The 23,693-nt window shown below is 48.0% G+C and overlaps 10 protein-coding genes and 1 non-coding gene across 11 annotated transcripts; 6 read left to right on the top strand and 5 right to left on the bottom strand.

Annotated features, from left to right (window-relative positions):
* Positions 1-515: 515 nt before the first annotated feature.
* ONS95_001523 (uncharacterized protein) lies at positions 516-3,075 on the top strand (the record flags this gene model as incomplete). The annotated part of the gene is made up of 5 exons (XM_058494723.1): positions 516-1,547; positions 1,596-1,701; positions 1,748-2,148; positions 2,203-2,548; positions 2,609-3,075. 5 exons carry the CDS (start codon positions 516-518, stop codon positions 3,073-3,075), a joined length of 2,352 nt encoding a protein of 783 aa, XP_058355030.1.
* Positions 3,076-3,713: 638 nt separating this feature from the next.
* Positions 3,714-3,787, top strand: ONS95_001522. Its single transcript has one exon. It is a non-coding gene; the product is annotated as a tRNA-Ile (tRNA).
* Positions 3,788-4,542: 755 nt separating this feature from the next.
* Positions 4,543-5,052, top strand: ONS95_001521 (uncharacterized protein; the record flags this gene model as incomplete). Its single annotated transcript, XM_058494722.1, has 2 exons — positions 4,543-4,689; positions 4,807-5,052. 2 exons carry the CDS (start codon positions 4,543-4,545, stop codon positions 5,050-5,052), a joined length of 393 nt encoding a protein of 130 aa, XP_058355029.1.
* Positions 5,053-5,969: 917 nt separating this feature from the next.
* ONS95_001520 (uncharacterized protein) lies at positions 5,970-6,750 on the bottom strand (the record flags this gene model as incomplete). The annotated part of the gene is made up of 2 exons (XM_058494721.1): positions 5,970-6,644; positions 6,700-6,750. The coding sequence occupies 2 exons, from the start codon at positions 6,748-6,750 to the stop codon at positions 5,970-5,972; spliced, it is 726 nt and encodes a 241-aa protein (XP_058355028.1).
* Positions 6,751-7,538: 788 nt separating this feature from the next.
* ONS95_001519 (uncharacterized protein) lies at positions 7,539-9,623 on the bottom strand (the record flags this gene model as incomplete). Its single annotated transcript, XM_058494720.1, has 4 exons — positions 7,539-8,612; positions 8,719-8,784; positions 8,941-9,361; positions 9,430-9,623. 4 exons carry the CDS (start codon positions 9,621-9,623, stop codon positions 7,539-7,541), a joined length of 1,755 nt encoding a protein of 584 aa, XP_058355027.1.
* A 2,509-nt stretch (positions 9,624-12,132) lies between these two features.
* ONS95_001518 (uncharacterized protein) lies at positions 12,133-13,630 on the top strand (the record flags this gene model as incomplete). Its single annotated transcript, XM_058494719.1, has 4 exons — positions 12,133-12,256; positions 12,303-13,218; positions 13,286-13,312; positions 13,369-13,630. The coding sequence occupies 4 exons, from the start codon at positions 12,133-12,135 to the stop codon at positions 13,628-13,630; spliced, it is 1,329 nt and encodes a 442-aa protein (XP_058355026.1).
* Positions 13,631-14,454: 824 nt separating this feature from the next.
* Positions 14,455-16,484, top strand: ONS95_001517 (uncharacterized protein; the record flags this gene model as incomplete). The annotated part of the gene is made up of 9 exons (XM_058494718.1): positions 14,455-14,769; positions 14,847-15,043; positions 15,093-15,117; positions 15,252-15,336; positions 15,384-15,532; positions 15,582-15,729; positions 15,784-16,041; positions 16,128-16,172; positions 16,222-16,484. 9 exons carry the CDS (start codon positions 14,455-14,457, stop codon positions 16,482-16,484), a joined length of 1,485 nt encoding a protein of 494 aa, XP_058355025.1.
* A 589-nt stretch (positions 16,485-17,073) lies between these two features.
* On the top strand, positions 17,074-18,526 carry ONS95_001516 (uncharacterized protein; the record flags this gene model as incomplete). The annotated part of the gene is made up of 1 exon (XM_058494717.1): positions 17,074-18,526. The coding sequence occupies one exon, from the start codon at positions 17,074-17,076 to the stop codon at positions 18,388-18,390; it is 1,317 nt and encodes a 438-aa protein (XP_058355024.1). The 3' UTR covers positions 18,391-18,526.
* A 597-nt stretch (positions 18,527-19,123) lies between these two features.
* ONS95_001515 (uncharacterized protein) lies at positions 19,124-19,763 on the bottom strand (the record flags this gene model as incomplete). Its single annotated transcript, XM_058494716.1, has 2 exons — positions 19,124-19,549; positions 19,632-19,763. 2 exons carry the CDS (start codon positions 19,761-19,763, stop codon positions 19,124-19,126), a joined length of 558 nt encoding a protein of 185 aa, XP_058355023.1.
* Positions 19,764-20,492: 729 nt separating this feature from the next.
* On the bottom strand, positions 20,493-21,463 carry ONS95_001514 (uncharacterized protein; the record flags this gene model as incomplete). The annotated part of the gene is made up of 2 exons (XM_058494715.1): positions 20,493-21,267; positions 21,327-21,463. 2 exons carry the CDS (start codon positions 21,461-21,463, stop codon positions 20,493-20,495), a joined length of 912 nt encoding a protein of 303 aa, XP_058355022.1.
* A 437-nt stretch (positions 21,464-21,900) lies between these two features.
* Positions 21,901-23,464, bottom strand: ONS95_001513 (uncharacterized protein). Its single transcript, XM_058494714.1, has 2 exons — positions 23,015-23,464; positions 21,901-22,948 (listed from the first exon to the last, which is right to left on the bottom strand). The coding sequence occupies exons 1-2, from the start codon at positions 23,359-23,361 to the stop codon at positions 22,147-22,149; spliced, it is 1,149 nt and encodes a 382-aa protein (XP_058355021.1). The 5' UTR covers positions 23,362-23,464; the 3' UTR covers positions 21,901-22,146.
* Between the last annotated feature and the right edge of the window lie 229 nt (positions 23,465-23,693).

The following is a 23,693-nucleotide window of genomic DNA, read 5'->3' as shown; positions in this document are numbered from 1 at the left end:
TGTGTCCGCCAGCTGGTCTCTCTCGCTTAGACCTACCTAGGTACGGTACTTCCACAACATGAGTTCATCCTAACTTCTGTACTATTTTTCCGTCAATGTCAAAACTCAATTATCATCTGGGGTTGAGGTTCTATCCACTTCAACGAACCTCGGTGGTTGCTGTGCATGACCCAGAAGCTCTCCCCTGCATATGCTGACTGACTCGAGCACCTTCATTGGGTATCTACCCTCGCTTCTCATCCCTTTTGGGACACCGCACCGCATCTCAAGACCTCAACCCTGACCACCCCGCAAAAACACGGACCTGGAAACGGACCGACCGCCCCCAAATTAACGTGCCTGAGATGAGATGGCCCATCACTTGGGAGGTAGCTTCTCCCCAGCTCGACGAGATCCTCAAAAAGCATTGAGACTTTCCGCGTCCGAGTATCCATTTCGGTTTCCTTGGTTTCGGAGTGGAAGAGTCCAGCAAGATCGATCAATGTCCACTATCGCTCCTTGCAACCCCAGACAGGATGCAAGTGTCAGCAATGGAGACCATGATCCAGAGTGAGAGCCAGAGGAGGCTGGGACGCGGCGACAATGAATATGCCCATTATGCCCAGAACACAACTTCAAAACACCACTCACCGATTGAATACTGCCATACCTTTTCCGTGAGCAGCGACAACAGCCTCGACGAGTTTATGGCTCAGAGCTGGATTCCAGAGCCTCTGCTGGACCTGTCGTGGAATGACATTCGAGATGTCCAGGACCAGTGGCAGCATGCGACGTCCTTATCGTCACAGGGCGACTTTGCACAACATTGTCAAACTCTAGCATATCCCATGAGCTCTAACGACTCAGCTATCTCAGTCGGTTACTCATACGACGAATTTGAGAGTCAGATAGCCTTGGAGAACGGATGTGGTGCAGCTGGGTATCAGCCTTGCATGGGGACAGTCAATCACGTCGCTGGAGGGTACGGACCGGACTTCCCTTCTCAGACACCGCAGATTCCTGTCACCATACCAGCCCACCAGAGTGCCTATCCGCTATCAAAGCATAGGCCTATGAATAGTACCTTTCACTCAAACAATGTACTGACAGGGTATACTGATACTGGAATACGTTCTTTCACTTGCAACACCGACCTGAGCCTGGGTACCACTGATGTTACTTGGATACCTTTTACCCCAGTCCAACCCCAGCAACATCACATTGCTACAACTACACCACCCATCTCAAAGCCTGAGAAGCCAACTTCTTCTCCCGTTGGGTTATCTCTAGATTGGTCAACTAGTGAACAGCCACTTGAGACATTCATCAAACAAAGGAAAGCCTCTATCGCCCCGGCAGCCAAACGTAAATACACTTCACCACGCCCCTCAGCCGAGACAGTTCAGCCCGACTGTCATATTGAAGAATGTGTTAGTGTTTTTGAGAACGCACCTGGTGCGTTGGCGACGGTCAAGAAGAGGAAGAAGCTTGATGAGCCTGTCAGGAAGGCGGCGAGGGATGTGAGGAAAGCAGGGGCTTGCCATCAGTGTCGGTTTCGGAAGAGGACGGTTTGTTCATCAATCCTATCTGTCTGTGAGTAGAGCTGACGAACACAGTGCTCGACTGGTACGCCATGTGGATCTTGTCTGAAAACTGGGAAAGGCCTACATGAGATCAGGTGTCAGAGGGAGAGTCCATTCATTGGGAAGCCAGTGCATGAATGTTTGTATTTCTATTTGGCTTTCAATCACCTAGCTGACCATCCTAGACTTCGAATACTCGTCCACACGACGTGTTGTCTCCTTTGACATTTTCGTCACACCAGACGCTCTCGACAGCCATGAAGAGTACTTCGTGTTGATCGATGGCGTCGACCGGCTTTCTCATCCTATCAGACTCCGCGCTCGTCGCAAACTTCTCAATAGTTTCACTACAGCGGAACAGGTCGCTATCAGGCGAACGCAGGATAGGAAAAAACTCGGCACGTGTACTAACGATGCGCCCATAGAGGTCACTATCTTGGAAGATGATGAGACTTTAGGCACACGTGTTGAGCAATGGGCTGTGGAGTACTCCTCGCAATTCGTGCATGCTGCAGATTCAAAGTTTCAGTGTGCTACCATTGCTGTAATCCTTGGGACCGCGTATGTGAAGAAGGGCTTACCTGAGGTATGTTCTTTTCTCTTCTCAGATCTCAAGGGAACTTTACTGATCAAGTTCAAGTCTCCCCTCGTAGCAGCAATGCTTCGCGTCGCATCTCTCGCCTTCATCCTTCGCGCGGGCGTAAAATGTACTCCTACCCCATCCCCCAACTCAAACGCCTCAGATCCACCCTCACATGCCTATTTCCGCACCACTGAAGCCACAGTCGACACCATCCTTTACCAGCGTCTCCAACTCGCATGCAAGGACCTCTTCACCATGCTGCAGCGTCTCGTCTTTCGTAAAGCGGGTTTCTTGACCCGCGAGCAGATATACCCTGTGGCGTTGGTGTTCTGGCAGATTTTGAGGATATTGTGTTTGGGTGCTAGTCATTTGTCGAATATTGTCATGAGGTTTAATGAGAAAGGTATGCCCGAACACACGTTCATTCCTCTTCCTATAGAAAATATATCTAACATGTATCCAGCACGCGGTCAATCCGACTTTTTAACCCACACGCTCAAACTCCTCCTTTCAACACACCTCGCGCTCTTCCGCTCCTCAAACCCTCTGCTGCTGTCTTTCACCGCTCCAAGCCCATCTTCACGCTGCCCATCCACCAAATCATTTAAAGCAGCATCAAAGTCATCTTCCAAACTCTCCTCGAAACAATGCCAGAAGTCGTCTTCAAAACCAACTCCTTCACCAACCTCGGTCACAACCCCCGATTCCACCGCGGCATCACCCCGCACCAAAGAGTCAGAAAGCAAAGACACAGAGCACAAAAACAGCAATGACCTCCTAGGCAACGATCCGCACCTCCTGGATTTAGCGAACAAGATGCGCGATACGGTACTGACGTTCCGCGAGAAGGGATGTCCGGAGATGAAGGGTAGTATGGCGTTTAAGAAGGAGTATTTGGATTTGTTTAGGAGTGTTTATGTGGGGCTGTAGTTGTAGGTTGTACGTGTAAGGGGTCTATCTGGGTTGGAAAAGGAAAGAGCGATTAAAGTGTAGGATATTATTGTGTTATTTTCATGGGTTTGGGTTGGAGTTCCTTTGGCTGGACGAATGTATGGGTGCATGCTTGTACGAAGAGATATCGAGTAGATAAGTATGTTTTGTTACGAAATTCAAGATGTTCCAAGGAAGTTCTGAAAAGCTGAACGGAACCTACCTAATTCAAGCCCTCTAGCCCCAAAAATAACTTTGACCAGAACAGGAATGTTTACTTCCATTTGCTTTACATCTCGCCTGAGACCTTATCAAAAAAGTATTGTTGACATTTACTGTCTGATGTAATTTACATCCAAGCCCAAATCTTTCACCATTCCTCCGATACCGGGATACCTCAAACTCCCTCTCACCTCATCTCGCTTCCCGACCTGCCGCCTCTCTCCAAAACCCAGGCACTCCACCCGATACCGGCTCTCACCCTCACCACCTCCCCCCCCCCCCCCCCCCCCCCTCCTCCCCATCCCCTGCCTCTGAGCCACTCCACTCGTTCTCCTCCCGCATTTTATTCTGCACAATATTTCAAGCATCTCAGTATTCAAATAAGCACTTCCCCGCCATCCAATCACTCAAAACACGATCGCTTAGCTCAGTTGGTTAGAGCGTGGTGCTAATAACGCCAAGGTCGCGAGTTCGACCCTCGTAGTGATCATTGGATAATATTTTTTTGGGCTTGGGATTTCTGATTTGAGGATGTTGATGGGTGAGAAGGAAACGGTGGGAGAGGTGAGAGGAATTGGTGGAGGGAGAGACATAGAGTGGTGGGGGGAGAAAGTTTTCGTGGTTTGCGATGTGCCGGGGAGGAGCCGGATACGCGAACAATCGTGCGGACCGGTGGGCATCTCGAAACTCGATCACCACACGATGAATTCTGGCGAGACAACGTACCAATTGAAACAACCTACCCAGGAATTCAAGACGATTGACAGTTGTACACGTGCTTTTGTCTCCCCTAACTCAATATTAGGCTGGTCAGCATGTCATTGCGTCAGCGTTACAATCAGTAATGAGTACCACTTAGCGAGAATCCTTCCCTTTTCCTCCTTTCCCCTGAATCTTCCCAAATTCCTCCTGACGATCCTTTGCGCGGCGTGGCCTATCATTTCCAAAAACTAGAGGCACATTTTACGTCAACTTAAATCTATCCCATGGCACAGGCTGTCTAAAACATGACAGCTAAAAAGGCTGAATTGAAACCGAGATCACCAGATTTTTAGCTGTGGCGTAGCAATCGAAGTGTACATGCAAACACGGAATGGATAACATGGAGATGGGCTGGACATGGGAGTCTTTGACCATACTTCTCGCTGGATATATTAGAGTGAAGATAATTCCATGTTCAAAGATCTATGTACTGGTGAAGTGGCAGACAGAACTTTTCGCCTGCTTCAGCGTTGAAAGTCAAGCATGGCTCGTCCACGATTTCCAGAACGAGCTGCTATCGTGCGACTAGTTTGTCGTTCTCTATCATTCGCTCTGAGTCTTTACACTATAATCGTGTTTATCGTCCTCAGCACGAAGTATGGGTCAACATATGGAGGTTCCTTTGCGGCTGTAAGTCTCACACACTTCCTCTCTCGTGTCTACTACCCTATCCTTCTATACACTCCTCAAGCTTAATTCAACTTTTTATTTTGGAAGTCAAATTCACATGTGCATTCAACACCACAGCTCATTACTGCAATCCTCATCGACACGTCCGAGATAGCTGGTCTAGCTGACTCCTCACGCACCATCCCACGACTTGGCATTGGCAGAACGGCTATCATGGACCTCATCGTCATCGGTATCGGCGCTTGGTCTCTAACAGAGTTCGCACCCTCCTCTATCAATCAAGTTGCTAAAGAATCCGAGACGAAGATGGAGGGTAGGGAATTGCATGTGGCGGCTTGGTATTGCACTGTTGTCGCGGGGTGAGTAATGGCTTTCCCAATTGTGAGATGGGAGTTCGATAAGAGAGGTTATTAATGAAATGCTGGTAGGGTTGTTCATGGAGCTTTTGTGCTCTGGGGTCTCGTGGATTTCGGGAGCAGGTTTGTAAGGGATATTGAGAGGAAGGACAAGGGGATGGAATCAGAAGTGTCGCAGGAAGCTTCGAGCACGCACTCCCTTGATGAATACCACCGACAATGTTAGTAACAATAGAGTGGATGATGAATGCTTTGATAAGCCTGCGTGGTGACTCAATATTTATGACGACCAAATGTCATGTGGCGATGTCATGACTCCGTCCACCCACCGATCACGTTTCAACGTCCACAGATCCGTCCCAGGTAGACGTAGAAAAATATCCAGACAGCGAGTGATACATCCAGTGACCAAGTTTCTGTAAAATCGGTGACTGAGGCTGGTTACTGGTAAAGCAATGGCAAATTATATCTTGTCCATTGTTATTCCACACTCCGCTCGTTTTCGCTTGCTTGGACTAGTATCTCAACCACACCGGCTCCTTTACATTCAGACCCACCTCAACTTTTGATTTCTCCACACTTCCTGGCATGCTGGCCTTCCGTGTCTTGCGTCTCACTCAATTCTCGCACATAACTGAGAGATAGTTTAGCATGAAGTAGGTCCCCAAAGCTAAGCTGGGCTTTCTAAGGCAATACTGAATCTGGCGGGCCAGGCGTCCAAGAAAGCCTGGGGCGAGCCATAGCGATACTATGAAATTTTGATGCTATATACGCTGACTAATCATGGTACAGCAAGCAAGAGAAAATACAGGGTATTTGCTAAGAAGATCAAGGCGGTTGTTGAAAAGAACAGAAAGGTCTGCGGCGTGATACGGAAGTAGAGAGCTCGTTGAGGAGGCATTGAAGGAGGGCAAAACACCCTTTTTATATGCTTCTCGTCATGGTACAGACCTCATCCCGGTACATTATGCCGATGCGCTTCATAAACTGCGAAACCTCTTCTTCAGCAGCTCCCTCTTTGGCAGCACCATCTGCCTGCGCATACCACTCCCTCGGTATCTTCCAGAAAGATACCTCCACACCGGTACGCGCCAGTTTCCTTATTTCCTTCATAAGAAGTTTCCACAGGTCACGATTCTTGACGGGCTCGTTCTTCGAAGTCTTCCAACCCTTTCGAACCCACGCACCAAACCACTCCGTCGCACCCTTGACTGCATATTCCGAATCCGTTGCGATCACAAGTCGTTTCCAACCCTCTCCTTGCCACACTCGAAATTGCAGAGCCGCAATGACTGCTCGGAGTTCTGCCCTATTGCTTGTTTGTTCCGCTGGGGATCCATCGGGCGATTGATTCTCCAGACGAAAAGGTACGGAGCCGTATTTGACTGGCAAGGAAACTCCTGGAATCTGAGGCAGGTAGACGAAGCCGCAACCGGCAGTCGGTTTGGGTCGTCCGTTACGCAAACAAGCTCCGTCGGTGAAAATCAGGGTTTCGCGATTATTCGATTCGCGGACGAATCGAATGTGCTGGGCTGTTCTAACAACTTCAGATTGCCGGTCATCTCCGTGACCACACTTGATGCGGCCAATACCCGAGGTCTATCCGTGTGTGAAAAGCGTGAAAGGGGTATCAGAAACGAGGGGCGGGCTGAACTTGGTGGCCAGATGAACGTCTCCAGCCGATGGGATATCTCTCGAGGAGCATTGGCGATTCTCGTCGTTGCTGGTCGGTCGGATACGCAGTTCCTCTAATTCAAACCCATCCCCGGTTTCATTAACTTCGTTACTGTAAGGAGATACCTTCTCCCACACGAATGAGGTGAAATTTGTCTTGCAAATATTGCAAATGACCAGACCATGCCTTCTGCACACTAGAGAACCATCTGGGCTTTCTACCACTTTGGCAGGTATGAAGGACGACACCCTCAGGCGTTGTTGTGGATTTTCTGAAGACTTTGAAGTTCTGTTGATAATGCTTTCGAGAGTCGTCGGGTCCTCCCGTGTAGCACCAACGGCTTCAGGGTGTTTCGGATGAAACTCTATGGCAAGCCAAACAAACAAGCCACACCGACCAGGTCTTTCTTCCCACTGCTGGGTGAGGTATGAAGCTGGAATGATCTGGGACTACCTCTTACTAAGTATCCCCTGAACTGTCCTTCGGACCATACTTTCTACATGGGCTAGCGCACAAGCCCTGTCGTGCCAGGCACTTGCCGAAGTCATCTTCCACAACATTAGCGCCTCGCTTCAGGAACGCTTCGGACCAAAGTGTTATCGGCAGTTCAGGGGATATATCTGACGGTATTCCGCTGTGATCTTGCTCATTCAATCCGAGACAATGAAAAAGACTGGATAGACTTGTTCGTTATCAGGGTCAAATACTCACGTGACCCAGCAGCCACTTCGCACACTTACCTCCAGTCCCCGACCTTTGGCAAGAAAGGCATAAAGATTGGAAGTGTCTTGAAGCTTCGCCCGCATCGATTCTTTTTGTTACTTAACCATGTCTGCTACACCATTCCGTATCTTGATGTCGACGATTCCCTTCGTCAAATCCGCCTTCTCGAAGAACTCCACTTCCACAGGTCCTCTACCAAGATAAAAATATCTCAAAACCTCTGCATCGTGTCTCCCTTTGTTCCTGTACACGATCCTCTTCCTGTATATTCTCGCATCTTCCGGAAGTGGCTCCGACTCAGGCATATCTCCTCGGCCTTCCTCCTCGATATTGATCTTCTCCCGACACAATTTGAGAATCGTCACACGATCCCACATCCCTTCTCGATCCGGCGTGGATTCCAGTAGTTTGAGCGCTTCCAGTCGTAGCGGGAGAAAGCGACACGTGCAAACGATCATGCAAAGTGGTGGGATGACACACATATCGAGAGACAACATTGGAGTTCCGGCTATGGCTTTCTGTATCAGGAGTTCGGAGGAATTATAGATGTGCTGAAACTCGTTCAAATAGTCGTCGAAGACCATTTCGGATGGTGCGCACATCGTCTTCAGGATGACTGAGATGGCGGTGTAGTACAAGTCAAGATAGAGGACCCCAGATGAATAAGGGTGACCCTCTGCGGGAACGGACTCAGCAACCATCCTCCCATTTGCCGCCTCCCAGCTTCTAAGTCGCTCCAGACGGAAGTCCTTCCTTTCTTGCATCGCTCTCATTTCTTCCTCATTTTCATGATCGATATCTTTGATGCTGCGAAAGAACTCGAAGATACAGCTGTACTCATTGTCCAGGTAAATCCGTGAGTGGAAGATGTGGCCGAATGAGTGAGGAATCGAAGAAAATACCTGGCCGCCTTTCGAACATGGAGGGGAGAATGCAGGCATGTGTTGGCCGCATACAATAGCTTGTATCCTCAAACGAGCAAACGAGCGGCTAAGTGAGCCTTGAATTTCTTTGACATCATGGCACGGTTCTCGCTTTCGAGAGATGGTAGACGTCGCTTGTTCTTGAGGCGCTCCAGTGTCATTGATAATTTTCATTCCACCCTTCAAGTGACGGTATGCCTCAGGGAAATTTCCTTGCAGGAGTTCAATCCATACGAATATCAGACACTGCATGTCACTCAAGTCAGTATGGGTCTATGACTCACGGAGCTGAGAAGCAAAAAAGTCCTGAAAATGACGCGGAGAACTTTGATTGGTCTCAGAAATCACTTACTGATATTAAAGTGACTGTATTGTCCTGCTTATCTGATGCAATGTAGTTGACCAACTCTCGTACGGCCTAGAATAAATCAACATCAGCGTTGAAACTAGAAGTCAGGAGAACAAGTATCCAGCAAAAGATAACTTAATCATAAGACTAGAGCTGTCAAGGCGTATAGCATCCTCCCATTATCTTAAATATGGAAGTCGGCAAGCCACATTGGAGAAAACTTACGATGGTGTACTGGTGAATGGCCGAGCCGCTGAATTGAAAGGAATCCACAGGCCGCGAAGCATGACACCTCTCATACTCTTCATACATACAGCTCAGAGCAACAAGTGATTGCTTGACTGTGGGGAAGCTGTGGCTAAACTTCAGCACGAGAGTCTCCCAGAACGCCGGCTCAAAGTTGCCAGGCGTCTCAGCCATATGACGAGCTCGAAAATAGTGAAAGCTGCGTCGTTGGATGATATCTCCCTGCAACTCAGCCGAGGGGTTGGGGATGATGCGAGGCCCCGGTAGGAGCTTGAGTTGTGCCCGTGGTGCAGGCTTGCTTGGTTTTGCGACAGGTGGAGCATACCCCTCGCAGATTCGTCCAGTGGATGTGCATTTGTTGCATGCGGGCTTGACTTCATCACATTTTACTCGTCGTATCCTGGGAGAGTGAGTATGCGAGGTTAGCTTACTCGGTTTCGTTTCTATGTAGGAGGATTTACAACCTACTTGCATACAACACAGGCGTTCCGGGATTTCGGTCCCCCCTTGCGAAATCTCTTGGTACCCTCTTTAGGAGCACCATCTCCACCAGTAGTGACAGGTGTGCCGCCATCTACTTGAGAGTTCTTTTCAATTATTGACGAATCTTCTTGTAGTCTAATCGTCTCACTGTGGTCGCTTCTAGCAGAATGAGACATCATGCCAGTATTCCGTCTTTGAATCAATATCAACAGAAATTTGAGTAGAGACTTGCTTGAATTGAAAGTTGAGTTGCTCAACACTGTAAACTTCAGCTGTTCATCTACAGTAAAAGAGTATGTGGTGGAAGTTGACGTTGTCGTCAATATCGGCTTACGCCTGTGCTCTTGGCGTGCATACACAATGCCGCCTCCTGGATTGGGAAGCACCCATGTAATACGAGCGAACCAACCAGACCGATGGAATATAGCATGGTTCTTTCACGAGGCATAATTTTGTTGATGCCAACTTCAGCCCTTGAATCTCATGAGCAAGATACACATGCCATTTATGTTGACGACATGAACTACTTTCAACACCATTCGATTCTCAGCGCTTTCAGATGCAGGGTAGAAACTGAATTACTAAAACCAATTTTCACTGGGTGTCTATTCATCACCTTTGTCTTTCAATCAATTTACCTCTTCTTCAATTTCGCTGCCATTAGAAACAGTCTCGAAGAGATTAGCTTTCGTTCTTCCCAACATGTTCCGAACTCCACGCAATCAAAAGCGAAATAAAGAGAAGGTCTGAAGGAAAGTGCCTCAAAGGGGCTATGTATGAGATCAAAGACTGAGACAAAGGCGATACGATATTGAAAGCTATTCCTGACTTACGCTGAGTCGCTGACGTGCCACACACGATTTGAAACAAAACTTCACTCACTTTTCACCAAGGGATGTCCAAAATGTTCGGCGATTTGCTCACCCTAACCTTAATACTGCACGTCAAGTTTACATCAGGAGCCCAGTCTCTTAAAGTTGTCAGTCCTGACAAAAATATGGAAAAATATGTTATGATCAGCACCGCGCGTGGCAGTGGGGCAGTGGGGGTCGACTAAGCGAGAAGAGATGGACTGGACTGACAACAGCTCAGACTCGGCGCCTCTTTATACCGACATTGACAACAAAAATCCAGATTTATGGCCATATAGATGGAATTTGCGATACCAAGTGGAAGACCTGCACGTTGGGCCTCGGGGAAAAACAGATAGGACTTACTGGACGTCATGGGGATTGGGAACAGCTGACCAAATGTGTCGTGAGCAGAGCAATGGTCGATCCTACGAGGTCGTGATTGGATGTAAATTCATTTGAGAGTGAAGAATATTGAGCAAAGAGACATCCAAGAAAGCCAAGTCGTCTTTTCTCCAACAAGATACAGCCAAGAGTGTAGAGGGTAGCGTCACGCCACCCACTTCTGCAGGCTTACAAGCGGTCCAGTCACTTGGCTTATGAGATAGTAGGGGACAACAGACCCCAGACAGTATATGCTGCTCTTCTTGGCTCACGGCAAAGAACATTTGTGGCACAGCAGAACAAACCGGAATTTGAAATCGCGCAGAGCTAGGAGCAAATCAGCTCACAGATGCCTTGGTGAGGGACAGTACAAAAAATTTGAGGAAGTAGACAGTGGTATTCGGGAGTTCCTGGTGTTTTAGGTAGACTTGACGAACAAAAGCAGACGCTGAGTTGTCCGTAGCCCAAATGTTCATGGTAGGACGATACTCCACTTTCAAGCATGACGATCTTGGCATACATAATTTCAATCCAGGTGAGGAAGTTGAGGTTCAGGCTAAATGTCAATCTCCGATGTGAAGGACTGACAGCTCTGAATTAGATAGCTTCGCGACAAGAAGAATGAAGCATGTGAGCTGCTCATTGGATATCAGAGCTGAGAATCCTATGTGGGGTCGCTGAGCATCCCCGACCTTCCCCCATACCCCAACACAGTTCGGATATCTCCTGCCGAGAATCTTTTGGCTAGATAACACTCAATTCCTCTTCAGTACAGCTTTATTGAGGTGTGGGTAGTCTGACGATCTTGAATTGGTGCAAGATATATTTAAATTTTCCGTCTTGGTACTTCACCGAATGAGCGGTGCAGACATTGAGTCTTGGAAAGTCTTGGGTAGCACATGGTGGTGCTTATATTCTGGATCTCAAGCTTGTCGATGATAGTTTACCACAGAACATCAAATTCAGGGCTCCCTTTTTGCCCTGATTAGCTTTCTGTACTTGCAAAGTAACCGTTAGGATGTTCAAGACAACTGCGAAAAGATGGTATAATTGGTACGTCGACAGGGAAACTTGTCCAAAATGAAATTGACTCCTAAAAGGTACATTTCTCTCGTTGCCGCTGCTTGTATGGTACTTTATGGGTACGATGCTTCAGTTTTCAACGCGTGCCAAAACTCCAAGCATTGGGTCGAGTACTTCGACTCACCTGTGAGTATATCTTTCTAACTTAACGAATTGATCATCCAACTTCAGCTACGACTCAACTAAAATGACTAATAACCTCTGAAGAATGCATAAACACTTGGGCTTGTGAATACAACTTACAACATCGGGGCAATTATTGCTGGATTCTTCTTTGGAGGACCAATCGTTAGTGGATTCCAAAGTCTCAGCCAATTTTGAGCATATGACTGACAGAGTCCAGGCTGATCGTCTTGGGCGGAGATGGGGTATGGGAATAGGTTGTTTCCTGACAATCATCGCAACATTCATGCAATGCTTCGCGCCGGAACATAACCTTGGCGTCTTCATAGGAGGTCGTGTTGTTATCGGTCTGGGGCAGGGAATCGCCTTGAGTAAGAACCGATCCTCAGGCACCGAACTGCACTGACGACATTCAAGCTTCTGGTCCTGTATACATTGGCGAACTTGCTCCTCCAGAGATTCGTGGCAAGATCATGGGTTTCTGGCAACTGTTCTACTCCGTTGGCTCTTTCCTCGCATATTGGATTGCGTACGCGACCGGCAAGAACAGAGAGAGCCTCGGAAACTGGGACTGGAAACTCATTGTTATCTTTCAGATCTTGACTCCACTTCTCATCATCGTTTTGCTACCATTCATCCCGGAGACGCCTCGATGGTATATTCAGCGTGGGGATCAAGTCGAGAAAGCACGCGCATCTCTCATGCGTGTCAGAGACACGGAGCAAGAGGTTCAGGACGAACTGCTTACAATCAGAGAAGCGCTTCAGTATGAAAAAGAAACGAATGAAACGAGTTCCTATAAAGCTTTATGGACTGATAAGTCTGTTCGACGTCGCCTCTGGATTGCATTCATCATCAATGCCGGACAACAACTTACTGGCCAAGGCAGTCTCAACAGCTACTCTACCCAGATCTACAAGGGCATCTACAAGGACGCTGAAACCATCAATCTAATCAACGCAATTAATGGAACATGCGGAATACTTTTCACCTTGAACGCAGTCTGGACTGTGGAGCGATATGGTCGCACATTCCTCTTCATCGTCGGAGGAGTTGGTATGGGCCTCTGCATGCTCATATTCTCTGCAGTTGGTATCGCCACTCCCGACGCATATTACACTTCTGGTGGAGTTGAAAAGCTTACAAAGGCTCAACCTGTCGGTATCGCACTTACGTTCTTGCTGTTTTTATTCATCTTCTTCTATAAGCCAACTTGGGGAGCGACGACCTGGATTTGGACGAGTGAAGTGTTTTCGATGAACGTCAGAGCGCAAGCTGTTGGTATGTGCTCACAGTGGCAGAATGTCTCGAATCTGGTATTCAACCAGTTTTTGTAAGTCGAACTCAATCGTGTCACGTAAACTTGCGAGGACATGCAGAGACGCTGACATGGAGAGTAGCCCTCTGTTCTTGGCAAAGTGTGGATTGTATGTTTACCCCACTTGCTCCCAGTCTAGGGAAGAGTTTTAGCTGACATATTTAGCTACACATTCTTCTTTTTCGGAGGTGTAAACTTTTGTCTTGCTCTTTTCGTCATTTTCCTTGTGCCCGAGACTCGAAATATCATGCTAGAGGAAATGGATGTCTTGTTTGGTGGGGTCAATCATGTCGACGTTGGTGGACAGAAGTTGGGCGTCGAAGACACTCATCATGCGGTCAAGGGACGTATGGGACAGTTGGACAGCGATGAGATTGTAGAGGTCCAGGGAACAGTTGTACAGCGAAAAACAGACGAGAAGATCTAGGCGAAGGATAGATACAGGCGCAAGAGGGATATTGAAGTCGGCGGCTGAATGCTAAGCGGGTCTGAATCTCAAAAAGAGCTTACTAACTTTCTAAGCTTCATCTCAGTCTTCGGACTTTGGATGAAGTCTGTGCAAAGGATCCCCCTGTCCTCAGAGGCTCATTTTCTTATTTACTAATACCGAAGTATCTCAATAGGGGGCAGTAGCTAGTACGGAAAAGATGCTTTGAGGGAAGGTACGATATAGTACAGATAACAATGTGAGATAACGAAGCTCGTTGAATGACTTTGAAGAAGTTTCCGAAAGGTCGAGAATGATTTTCGTCCTCATTTCCTTGCACTGCCACTGTGGAGACGACGAATTCTTCACAGCTCTCTTGGCTGGAGCGGCCTCTCGGATACAATCTCCTAGCATCTGATTCCTCTCAATACGAACTATCCTCTTTCCAATGTTAGTCCATATCAGTATATGAGAAGACTTACAGATTTCAGCTTCGCTTGAGATGTTGTGATGATGAGGGTACTTTTGCATTCCGGACGGGATGGTGGTTGGTGGCGGGCCAATCGCAAGCATGGGCCCTTTCAAGAGTGGGGACATCTTTGGGACGGGACCCAAAATTATAGCTCACTTTTATTCTTACGTCTTCTCACCATCTTCTCATCTGCGTCTTATAAATCAATTATTTTCATCGTTCGAATGCCCAAACATCTTCTGGCCAGGCACTCCAAAACATTTTCGTTGTCGCATGTCGATTATCTCCATTTCTAGATATCCGTGAAGGGACCACAACACTTTGGTCGCGCCGCCTCGCGTCCCCAAACATCATGGGCACCTCACTCAAAACAAACGGCAAATCGACCACCATCTCAGAGAATACGCCTCTGCTTACCTCCGGGGCAGACGATGCAGAAGTTCCACTCAACGATGAGGCCATCATCAGTCATGAAAACTCAGACAGCGATCCTACGCCTTCCAATGTCGACCTTACGCCTCTCCCGAAGCTGCAAATATTCGTCCTTTGCTTCGCTCGTTTAATCGAACCGATAGCTTTCTTCGGTATCTTCCCTTTCATCAACAAGATGATAAAAGAGACTGGCGGCATGAAGGAAGCAGACGTGGGATTTTACACTGGGTTCATTGTAAGATTTCTGTTGACCCACTAATCCGAATCCGGAAGGTGATATCAACATCCATGGTCCAGCTGACTTGGGCTTAGGAAAGCATGTTCTCGGTGACGCAAATGACCTTGATGATATCCTGGGGACGACTCTCGGATCGAATTGGGAGGAAACCCGTGATGGTGTTTTCTATGGTCGGTGTGGGATTAGGGACGGCGCTGTTCGGATTGAGTCGGACGATTTGGCAGATGGTACTTTTTCGATGCTGCGCTGGAGTTTTCGCTGGAACTGTCGTGTACGTCCCATATCTGGATGAAAGAGAATCAACTAACGTGATCTTAAAGTACTGTGAGGACCTCGATTTCCGAGGTATGCAATCCCAGTTCTTGTCTCCGCCAGTGTCTCAGGACAGAGTCGATACTTCGTCATTTCCCAGACTTGCATCTGACCCAATATGGTATCGGTGTCTTACATATCTCGAGTGCTAACAAATTGACCTTCAGAATTGTACACCTCGAACTCAGGCTAGAGCGTTCAGTTTCTTTGCTTTCAGTGGTAACATGGGCATATTTCTCGGCCCACTGATCGGTATGAGTCTCTAACCCAATCTATTTTCATATCTGACACAAAAGCAGGTGGTGCTTTGCAGGACCCTGCTCGCCAGTACGGTGGCGTGTTCAAAAAGGTTCAATTCTTCAGCGACTATCCCTACGCACTACCAACATTTGTCACTGGGTCCATTGCTCTGTTGGCCGCACTTACCTGCGCGATCTTTGTCAAAGAGGTATGGAACTCACTGCTCACATTGAAACAAAAGCTGACGATATATCCAGACTCTTAAGCGAAAAGACCTTACGAACGAGGACGGCACTCCTGTAGAAGCGGAACTGACCATTCTCGAAATCGTGAAGAAACCAGGTGTAGCTTTTGTGCTATATATCTACACGCACGCGATGCTTCTTGGTCTCGGCTACTCATCTTGTATGCTTCCCAACCCCTAAAAATACATTTGGTTGCAATCTGACCGATGCTTAGTATCTACTCTATTCTGGTTCACACGTCCATATCTTGGCGGGTACGGGTTCACACCGATCCAAATATCCTACTTCCTAGCAAGCATCGGCGTCGCACAGTCCATCTGGCTTCTCATATTCTTCCCAATATTCCACCGCAAGTATGGTACTGGTAACGTCCTGAGAGCTTGCTACTTCATCTGGCCTTTGACATTTCTGGTTGCCCCGCTCTGCAACTTCTTTCTTCGCCAGGGTTGGACAACGGCATTCTGGATTATCGGTAAAATTCACCCCCGTGATTCTGACTGGAAACGTTTTTGGATTGCCAAAACTTAGTCTATCCAACATTACTAACCTCTCTCCTAGCTCCAACTACTCAGGTCATCGGAAGCGGGGTATCTATGGCGTTCAGTAAGTCACTCCCTACTTTTCGAAATCACCTTACTGATCTCGCCTAAAGCCTGCGTTCAACTCGCCTTGAACGACGTGTCCCCATCACCCACAGCGTTCGGCACTCTCAACGCCCTAGCACTCACCTTAGTATGCGCAATTCGAACCGTCGGACCTTTCGCATTCACCAGCATATTCGCTGCTGGAGCCAACAGCCAGTTCCTTGACGGATATCTAGTGTGGTTTGTACTTGTCATCATCACTCTCATGGGAAGTGTGGCGATGAGGTGGTTCCCAGAGAATGCGGAGGGGAAGCTGAAGCAGGAGGATTGATTGTCTACCGATGACAAGGAAACAGGCTCGTCGAGGACGAAAGATCGCCTCTCGGACGAATCGATATGGGTGAATCTCCGAAAAACATGAACATCGCCATTGACTGGCCACATGCACATAAATTCTAGATATATAAACTTCGTGGTCTCACAGACCGGTTATGGGGAATAACATATAAGCATAGACCGCCAATGCGATTCCAGCAACTGTAGCACGTGTTTGGAGGAGGCGCTCTCCAATCTAGGCTACGAATCACGGCCATTCTAACATGAACTGAACTGAAATTAGGATTGAACAGATCGCAGAAATTGTGCTTGCGAGTTGGGGACCTTTCTCTTGATTCACGTCGTCCACGGATGGTACTAATATCAGCCTAGACAATTGCCATGTGAATCGCGTCTAGGACGAACCCAAACAGATTCTCTCTCCACTATTTAAACGTGCAGTACCTCTTTTGCCATGCAATTTGCTTCTTCAATAAATACCAGTTTCCAGGCTCAACACAACTGTAGCCCTCAAATCATCCACATCCAGTAAAGAAACACAATATCGAACCTGGTAAAATCCATATCCTACATCGCATTCCACCATGTCTGAAAAGCCCCGCTCAACCAAACCATCATCAAAGATGCCCAGCATCTCATCCTCCAAGCCATCTTCCAAAATGCCGAAGACCGAAGACGACGACGCTGTCCTCCCCTCCGCCATGTTCAAAGACATGTCTCTCACCCCTCAGGAAAGCAAGATCAATTTATCTTCCCGAGCTCCAGGCAAGGAGCAAGACAAGAAAGCCAAGTCGACATTCGCTCCCATCCCAGAGGACGATGTCTATGGCGAGGAATACGACGACTTTGAGGAGTTGACATCACCGAAATCGAACTACCCGGAGCTCATCTCACCAGGCAAGAAACCGCAATCCCGCGTGCCGAGCTCGTCCGCTTACAACGATGCGAAAAGCAGCCTCACTGAGAAGGCGAAATCTGTCTTGCCGAGCGCGATGTTCAAGGATGAGTCCAAGGCTCCAAAGGCGAAGTCTGTCATGCCGAGCGCGATGTTCAAGGATGAGTCCAGGGCTCCAAAGGCGAAGTCTGTGATGCCGAGCGCGATGTTCAAGGATGAGTCCAAGGCCCCAAAGGCGAAGTCTGTTCTACCGTCTGCTTTCTTCAGGGATGAATCAAAGGCTCCGAAGGCAAGTTCAGTTATGCCAAGGGCAAAGTCCGTTATGCCAAGTGCCTTTTTCAAAGATGAGTCGAGAGCAGCTCCGAAAGCGCAGTCTGTTCTACAGTCAGCTTTCTTCCGGGATGAGTCTAGGTTTGCGGATGATGAATCTTTCGTTCCCAAAAGTTTCTTAATGACCAAGGAAGACAAGATTATGTCGACTCGACAGACTGAGTTTACCAGTCTCGCCCCGGAAGAGCAGAAGAAGCAAGACGAATGGGCTCAGAAGAAGATCGAGGAGATGGGAGCTTGCCCAGAGCAGTACAGATGGATACGTAAAGACGAGAATGGCTGGGGCGGATATATCTGCGCAGAGGGTCGACACGGAATGCCGGACTTGCTCATAGCAGAAGGAGAAGGAGCTATTATCGTCTTGGAAAAGAAGAACGACCTTACCGGACCCAAAGGAGGCCCATGGTATCCTCATCCTACCATCAAGAACTGCTACATCTATGTCAAACGAAAGGAGTGGTTGGACGGTGTCAAGCCTTATAATCAGCCTGCATTCCTCGGATCCGATAAGCAGCGAGAAAGGGCAAAGTGGGAGTTCTATAGTGAGAGTCTTGAGGAAGCTTTGAGAATGAAGTACCAGTGGCCTCAGAAGGAGCCGCCTCAGGAGTGGGCTGATGACAAGAATATTCCGAAGACGAAGGAGGAGCGGAAGGCGGCGGCGGCTACGAAGAACTAAGTGTCATTCCCAAATATGGCCCCAGTGGAGTGTAGGATATGGCAAATGGGTCGAGGTTGTCTCAAACAACGAATGTAAATAGCTAATGGACGTTGCATTTCAACGTTTCCTTCCAATCCTTTGGATGAAGTTGAATAGATCAAAACTGAAGTCCAAGAACCACTGTGAAGCCACGTACAGTAGGAAGGGAACGGTTCACAATCGTCGCTCTAATACCTATGACGTGAGGATTTTGAACAAAAGAATGGATATAAAACATCATTTTGGTGCATTGTTAGGAAAGAACAGCATCTGCTAAACAAGAAGTAGGACTAAAACGGGTATCTGTGCTAAAAAGACGTCGGCTCAAGGACATGAAGAACAAGATACAGCATTAACGAGCACGAGACTTAATCAAATGCAAACATCTCAGCTCATCATCCTCGATATTCACCTGCCAGTGGCATATACCTCTTCCCAACACCCGGGTTGTAAACATTACCGACGTCAGCATGCTGGTTATAACCCTGCTCCATCATCATGCCATCTCGCACTTTCTGCATCTTCTTCTTATGCGACATCCTCCGCAGACCCAAGAAGGTGATGATAAATGTGAGGAGGTAAGCGATTGACTGGATGATCGAGGCGTACCATGCACCGGCCTGAGGAGTTGTCAGTCGCTTCCGAGAAGGTGAGTATGTCTTGAATTGCAATATACCTGGAGATTGCACAACTTCCCAAAATTAACGAAAGACTACACTTGAACTTGTATCTCATCAGCCTTCGAGCTACAAGTATAGCCCCAAAGATCTGTCCCAGTCTCAGCCATTCTAAATAGCCCCGCCGCAACAGCCCAGGACACGAAGTGAACCGCAAGCAGAATTATCCCCAATGTTGTCGTAATGGTCTGTGATTTATTCGCCGCTCCAACTCCGCATACATACGAGCATAGAGTGATAAGATTCATGCAAAATGTAACCGCTGCGATACCGAGGAGCATGAACGTCGGCCAGAGCGTGGCTGGAGTGACCCAGGCTTTTTGGTTGTCGGCGGTGACATGGTTGCGAGTGAGATAGTATTTGGCGAGGGCGAAGGACAGGATGCCGATCATGATAGCATTTAGGATGAGAGAGACGAGACGAGAAATGAATCGAAGAACTCGGATCGTGCGTTTGTATTTCTGGAAATATTCAGTGCTGCTGAAGACAGGACAGGATGGCGGGGTAGTGGGGTAGCAGGGTATGTTTTCCCCCTACACGTACCTGATCTTTCTTTTCCAAGTCAGGGAGAGAAGCAAATCCTGAGTGTCTTGAGGAAGAGTATGGCAGCTCTCCAGGGGATGAAGCTGAGGCTATGTAGACATTGCTACTGGACCTTTTGTTGAAGTATCCCATGGCAGGCTGCGGAGGTTGGTGTCTCGCTTGGTATATTTTGCTCTTAGCAACACTTCAGTTCCTGGAACGCAGGGGGCGAGATAAATCGATCAGAGAAGTTTGGATTACAAGAACAAATGGGAAAGAATACTGTATGATATATGCGCTCTGTGAGTAAAGGAAAGCCTAATCGGAGCTACAGAATGTGGCGTTTTGATAATGGCTGAGGCCCCGACCGAGAGCTAGGAAATGCTCGAGGAATTTGTCGCTCAGCCTTGTGATAACAGAATTTTGAAAACAATGCAACCATTTCTTTAAATCATATTGTCCAATGGACATACATTCCAAGTTTTGATACTCGGTGAAGCCAAGAGGTCGAGAAGCAAGCTGGTAAACAGTTGCGAAACCCCTACACAAGCTTTCCTATTACTGGGCAGCGAACACTAAAAGTCGCGTGGCACACGGAATTCTCGTAGGGCATCCAGTACTGGATACAACATGGCTGGTATTAAAAGATTGTGATTCGCCGTGGTGGGCACTGGCTGCTGTTGTGGCTTGCGTAGTTCCGTGCTCGCCTTTGCTGATTGGAGGTGGCACTCACTGAGCGTTCAGCTTTTATGCAAGCCAGAGGACAGAGGGTTCTCGGTCCGGAGCCAGACCAAAATGGAGCCAGGGAAGCCAATTGACGATATCCCATCGTTCCTTAGGTATATTACATGGATACCTGAGCCTGCCTACGCACACTGTCGCTCACATGGCATCGTAATCCACATTCTCCAGCCCAAATAATTGAAGCGCATACTTTTCTACGTTATCACCCCGATCCCAGAGTTCTTTCTCATAAGCCTCAACTTCCTCGAAGGTCATCATCCCAAAGTCTTCCAACCCACACATCTCCCACAAGATAGGGAAGTCGGGTTTGTATGTGTCTTGAAATTGTCCTGGTGCCCACTCCTCGCTGTGATAACGTTGGCGAAACCTCCTTTCGACTTTAAATGGTGGCAGCTCGCTCTCCTCCGAGAAATGAGTTGCAGAGGAGGATATGCGTGGGTGTAACTTCGGGATATTGAGGTTAACTTCAATGGCACTGCTTGATGATCCGGATTTCAGACGCGCTTCGAGGACATTGGAAAGGCTTTTTAGAACCAAGCGCTCCTTCACGAAAGACCATGAGGATTGGCCGTCGTGGTCTAGCCAGATGTTCAGTCTACGCAGTTGCCTCAGTTCACAGATCGCCTGCCACGTACCAAACCAAGTGGAGTCTGCTGTTGATGACGCGTTTGTGGAATTATCGTTTCCTGATGCCGATGTTTCGCGACCCTCAAGCGCTTTATAGAAAGCCAGTGGAAGGCGGAGGGTAATATTGAGATCGTGAATATTGATAAGCATATGACTCCGAGGATTCCAAGACAGAGTATATCTGCTACTTTCATGACCAGGGCCTTGGAGGAGAATCTTAATTGTATCCAGATCCGTCAAATTGACTGTTGTGGTCTCGGCCACCGTATCACAGACCTCAAGAAACCTGAAGAGCAGGCGATCTGTTAGCAATGCTGATGAACAGGGAAATAGATGGGGCTTTACATAGTTTTGCACACCAAAAAGAGATTGGGGAGAAAGATGACACATCGATCAGGGAGATCCGTCTTCCCTCCAGCTGCAACTTCCTCACATTCCCAGTGTGGCCCGGCCCCCACGTAGATCGCAGACGACGGGACCATTTTGGGAAGTCGAGCCTAGAGTCCTTTGTAGATTGACGATCACGACCATCGTGGTAGTTGTCACCTAGATTGGGCTGAAGGCAAGGAGAATATCGGAATCTGCCATGGGACAGCGTTATATGGATATGATGTGGGATGATGTGGATGTATATCGCTCTCCGGATTTCAAGAGGTGCAGATAGAAACATACACTTATAATCCAAGTGTATATTTGCGTCGGCCATGTTGTTTCTCATAAGCTGAACGTTGGAAATAGTAAATAGGAGGAACTTGAGGTATTTCAGTGTTGCATCATGCAACAGATGGTGGACGAGCTTCAAGTGTTGGCAAACCAACGCCAAGGAGGGCATGGGTGGCGGGGTTCTTTTTGCTTGGCTCTCCCTAAATCCTCGTGTTTACCAAGCAGTTCTATGTTAACGATATCACTAGAAGCAAGACTTAAGCGTTAGATAAATAGACGTTAGGTTCTAAAGAGGCGTGCTTTTACTACCACGAAGCATGCAACCGCCCTTCTCGTATGAACCTCAGACCCTGACAAGAAGCCCACATGGTACTCACTCAATTAAGGTTCAACTCGCCACAGAAGAGATGTTGGAAGAGCCCAGTCTCTGACTCAGAATCAGACAAGTGAGAAATTTATCTTTTCTTCCAAGTGATAGCCAGCAAGCTATGCTCTTTGATATCTAATAGCAAACATTAAAATCAGGTATCATCTCCAGCATTGCCTGCTCCACATCTTCCCCACGTAACCACATTTGTTTCTCCATGTCCTCGCACTCTTCGAATGTTATGGCAAGCTCTCCATTGCTGTCATCGGCCCAAAAATCCGCCAGCTCATGCATGATGGGAAAGTCTGGCATGTATTTTATTTCAAGGACACCCCCTTCGTGCTTGAGACAATGAAATCGTTGTCGGCATCGTCGTTCAATGGTGACTGGAGTTGGTGGAGAGGTGTTGCCGAGGAAGTGAGTCTCTTCCTTGGCAATTCCCGGGTGTAGTTTCGGGAGATTGAATATGATATGTAACTGCGGAAAGCTTTTCCTGGAAGAGCGAGCCCGCATTTGCGATCCAAGATCCGCAAAGAGATATCCCAGAGCCAACCGTTCTTTGACGACAGACCATGAAGATGGATCCTCGTGATCCAGCCAAACGTGAAGGCAATGGAGCTGTTCCAAACCAGCTGTTATAGACCAGAACCGCGTCCAAGTATTACATATGTGTTTGATTGTCATTGAAGATATGGAAGTGCTAGAGCTGGCCGCTGTCCCTGTTTGATTGTCTTCGAGATCCTTATAAAATGCCAACGGGAGCCGGAGCGTGATGTTGAGATTGTGAATTCGCTGGCCGACATGCTTGCAGACAGTTAATGGGAACAGCTCTGGGTTCTGAGCGCCATGTGGCTGTGATACCAAGCTTTCCAGAGTGTGTAGATCTGTGATATTGATGGAGGACACCTCAGACACAATATCGCAGACATCCAGGAACCTGCAATGCACTACAGTCAGATGGGCGCGGATATAACATAACAAGAGAATGTAGAAAGGTACCTACATCTTCTTACACAAGAGGCGAAGATTGTAAATGTGATCACTATCCTTCTTTTGCTTTTGCGACGTGCCATGCTCTTCACATTCCCAGTGTGGGCCCCACGACGATCCTAAACGCCGTGCCCATTGAGGATCTGTCGACCTTGCATGATCACCTGGAACTAGACGCTCTGTGCCAGCGTGTTCATGATCCCCTAGGTTGGGTTCAAGACAGATGAGCATGCGCAACTTTCCCTCCGACAAAAACGCATGAACATGACGATCGAGATGAGAATATATTGCTTGACGAACTTCGAGCAGTGCAGAAAGCAGCCTGCTGTTACTCTGCGAGTGTATATTTGACGTATTCATGTTTCCCGCTACCGTGAATCGACTTCATGATTATTATGCACAACACAGGAAGGCTGAACAACGATAATTCCAACATTGTATTTTACCACAATCACGTTGTTGGTTGATTGAGCCGGAACAGGTAAAACAATTCTCCACGCAGCCGCAGTAGGGCGGCGATGCTAGCCCCTCCACTGCCAACAAAACACACTTTCTACAGGGGGTGAAATGCCTGAAGGGATGCCCTGTAATTAACCGAGAAACGCCTAAAGAAACGCCCGGGCCTGGTAGAATACGATCCGTCGAGACGACCCATCATCCACAGTCGTGTTTGCCGCTCGCGACGGGAAGCA

This window comes from Cadophora gregata (assembly GCF_030347475.1).
Source record: "Cadophora gregata isolate MNR1 chromosome Unknown scaffold_10, whole genome shotgun sequence".
Classification (NCBI taxonomy): domain Eukaryota; kingdom Fungi; phylum Ascomycota; class Leotiomycetes; order Helotiales; family Ploettnerulaceae; genus Cadophora; species Cadophora gregata.
The sequence above is the reverse complement of the archived record's forward strand: the minus strand, read 5'-3'. Positions and strand labels throughout refer to the sequence as shown.

Excerpts from the sequence above, each read along its gene's own strand:
- ONS95_001513 (XM_058494714.1), bottom strand. The coding sequence starts at position 23,361 with ATGAATACGTCAAATATACACTCGCAGAGTAACAGCAGGCTGCTTTCT. Across the intron at positions 22,949-23,014 it reads CGCCTCTTGTGTAAGAAGAT|GTTCCTGGATGTCTGCGATA; the intron begins GTAGGTACCTTT and ends AGTGCATTGCAG.